Here is a 2,500-nt window from a genome sequence, read left to right on the forward strand (position 1 = left end):
CAGCTCTAGCACTCATTTCGAAAAACACTTCCATCGTTCTAGAGTCGCTTCTAAACAGCGAATCTGGGCCCACTTCCCTCTTGATCCCTCACCCACCTCACCGCCTCCCTTGCCTTCCCGCAGCTTCGACGCCTACAACGATACGAGCGAGGCGTCGAAAGACTACTTCCGGCAGGTGCCTTACTCTCTCCTGAAGGACATCGTGCGCCTCTACCAGCCAGACTTCACCCTCTTCGGTTACTCCCCCGACGCCTACCTCAAGCTGGCCTGGCGAGACGATCGCTGATTGAGAGAAAAAAAGCATTTTATCGTCATTGCATAGTTTAATATCATTCTGTGATGTTTTTTTCTCTCGCCAATTGTTAATCATTATTTTTGCTCACTGTTTCATGTAGCATAGAATCACCCTTAGATTTCAATGAGTTGTAAGTTAATTTATAGTTCATATTTTACTTTTTATACAATTTTGGTCTTGGAGATGTGAGAACAGTTGCATTATGCCGATGATTGAAGTGACACTACATATCTACTTACTAGCCAGGTCGGTTGTGGACCAGGCGTTCACAGTGTAGTATTCATATACGCTCTCCCTTAAAAACGTTGCGTTCCATGCCTTTACTTTATCGACAGGTAACTCCCGCTCCGTGCATATGCGTCCCATTTACGGCATGTAAGTGTGTACTGTTTCCATAATAGGAAACTTTTCAGCTTTAACGAAATATAACATATAAAATGGGCATTTAGCTTTAATGTTGTCAAACAAGAACAATCTGTGTTATTCATTATGGGGGAAAATGATCTCGCATATGCAGAGGACACGGCTGAACAACACCTGAAATTCTGACCAAACCGAATACATGGAAGGGAATAGGAAACGATCTGGCATAGCAGTAGCATCGGGCATTACGGACTGAATATCCTTCACAAGTAAAGAAAGGTACAATGCACTATGGTCGAAGTTTGCTTCCTCTAACAAAGTACAAAATATTAGCAACCTCTTTGCATTACGTCGAACAAGATGCAAATGTCTACTGATGCGGCACTTTGGCAATGGTACTTTGTCTGATTTTTATAGCTGTTTGAAGGCTTTCTTTATCTCTGATATCCCCATGTGGCAGTTCAAGAAAAGTGGGGAAGACATGTCATACATATTTTTCACAGAAGAAAAAAAATCAGAAAACGCCCATTTATTGTTTGCAATGAATGTATAGTCAGTGGAATCTCATGGGCAGTTCACTCATATGTTAATGTCTGTCAGTAAGATATTATTCCGTATTTGTTGGTAATTGATTTGGTTAACATGGCGCTAGGTACTTGAAATGCAGAACATACGATCTGTTACATGTATGTATGTATATATATATATATATATATATATATATATATATATATATATATATATATATATATATATATATATATATATACACACACACGTTTTGATTGTTTTCCTATGATCTGACAAGTGATATACATGACTATCATCCCTTATGTGTTTTTTTAATAGCTATTACTCATCTCCAATAAAGGACTACATATCTATATGATTTATTTTCTTGTTTCCTCACTTTAACTCATGACTTTGGCTATGAAAAAAGTGAATTTGGAAATTATGGCACTATTTGCAAATTATGTTCCGCCTGCCGTTTCATCGTGAAATGTGTCGTCCTTAAACGTCACACGAATATGGATACTGATAAGGTACATGGGCGCCTTTCAGAGTTGTTTTCGAGTAGGACAATATTTAGTGGAATGCTATAACTCTTCTCCTATGCTCGAATTAAAAACGCGAGAAGAGGGCCGAGTTTACCAGTACCATTTACGCTTCAGTTTTTGCAGATCGGATTTCCTTCTCGGGCTCGAGTTCGACTTCCTGGGTCTCCTTCTCGGGTGCGAAGAAATCTGGCATTGCTGTGGAAAGACAGGGAGCAGCTTATCAGGAATCTTGCTGAGAACTTCGAAGACTGATTCCTGGGAAATGACCCTCAGCCTGTCTACCGAACCCTGAGATTCCTATCACACATGATATTTTGATTTTGCTTGTATTTCATAATATTACAATGAAAAATTACACCGAAATATTTCTAAAAGACAGATACCGAACGGGGGTATTATTGGAAATACAACCCCCACCTAATTTTTAAAATCTGAGCTTACCATGTGGTAGAACACATCATTCTATGATAGTTTCTTTTATACCATTTTCTGCGCATGTTGATAATAACGGAGTTATAGAGGGTATAAAATCCACGATTTCCAGGAGCCGCAGTAACCTTCTGCCTCCAGCGCCGCGACAAAATGACAAAAAGTCGTTACGAGCGACGGGAAATCGGACGGATTTGTAGCGGATGACGTATGCGAGGGAAATCAAATGAGCCAATTAGATTTGTGCGTGAACGTGACGTGAACATAGACACTCAATAGAACCAATCATATATGGAACAGATCGTCACGTGACAATAGAAGCTGGGCCTAGGAGAAGGCAGTTGAAATTCAAATT

General features: G+C 39.8%; 2 protein-coding genes across 3 annotated transcripts in view; both read left to right on the forward strand.

The window, feature by feature from the left end:
- LOC113817722 (carbohydrate sulfotransferase 11) overlaps positions 1-1,483 on the forward strand; it is a 9,305-nt gene extending 7,822 nt beyond the window's left edge. The window contains exon 6 of the mRNA XM_027369803.2: positions 124-1,483. Coding sequence (XP_027225604.2) covers positions 124-286 — 163 coding nt within the window. The 3' untranslated portion in view covers positions 287-1,483. The remainder of the gene's footprint in view (positions 1-123) is intronic.
- The window catches only part of LOC113817723 (alpha-amylase), a 221,751-nt gene that overhangs the window by 20,450 nt on the left and 198,801 nt on the right, over positions 1-2,500 (forward strand). The window lies entirely within an intron of this gene.

The sequence above is a fragment of the Penaeus vannamei genome, chromosome 31, assembly GCF_042767895.1.
Source record: "Penaeus vannamei isolate JL-2024 chromosome 31, ASM4276789v1, whole genome shotgun sequence".
In the NCBI taxonomy this organism is placed as follows: Eukaryota; Metazoa; Arthropoda; class Malacostraca; order Decapoda; family Penaeidae; genus Penaeus; species Penaeus vannamei.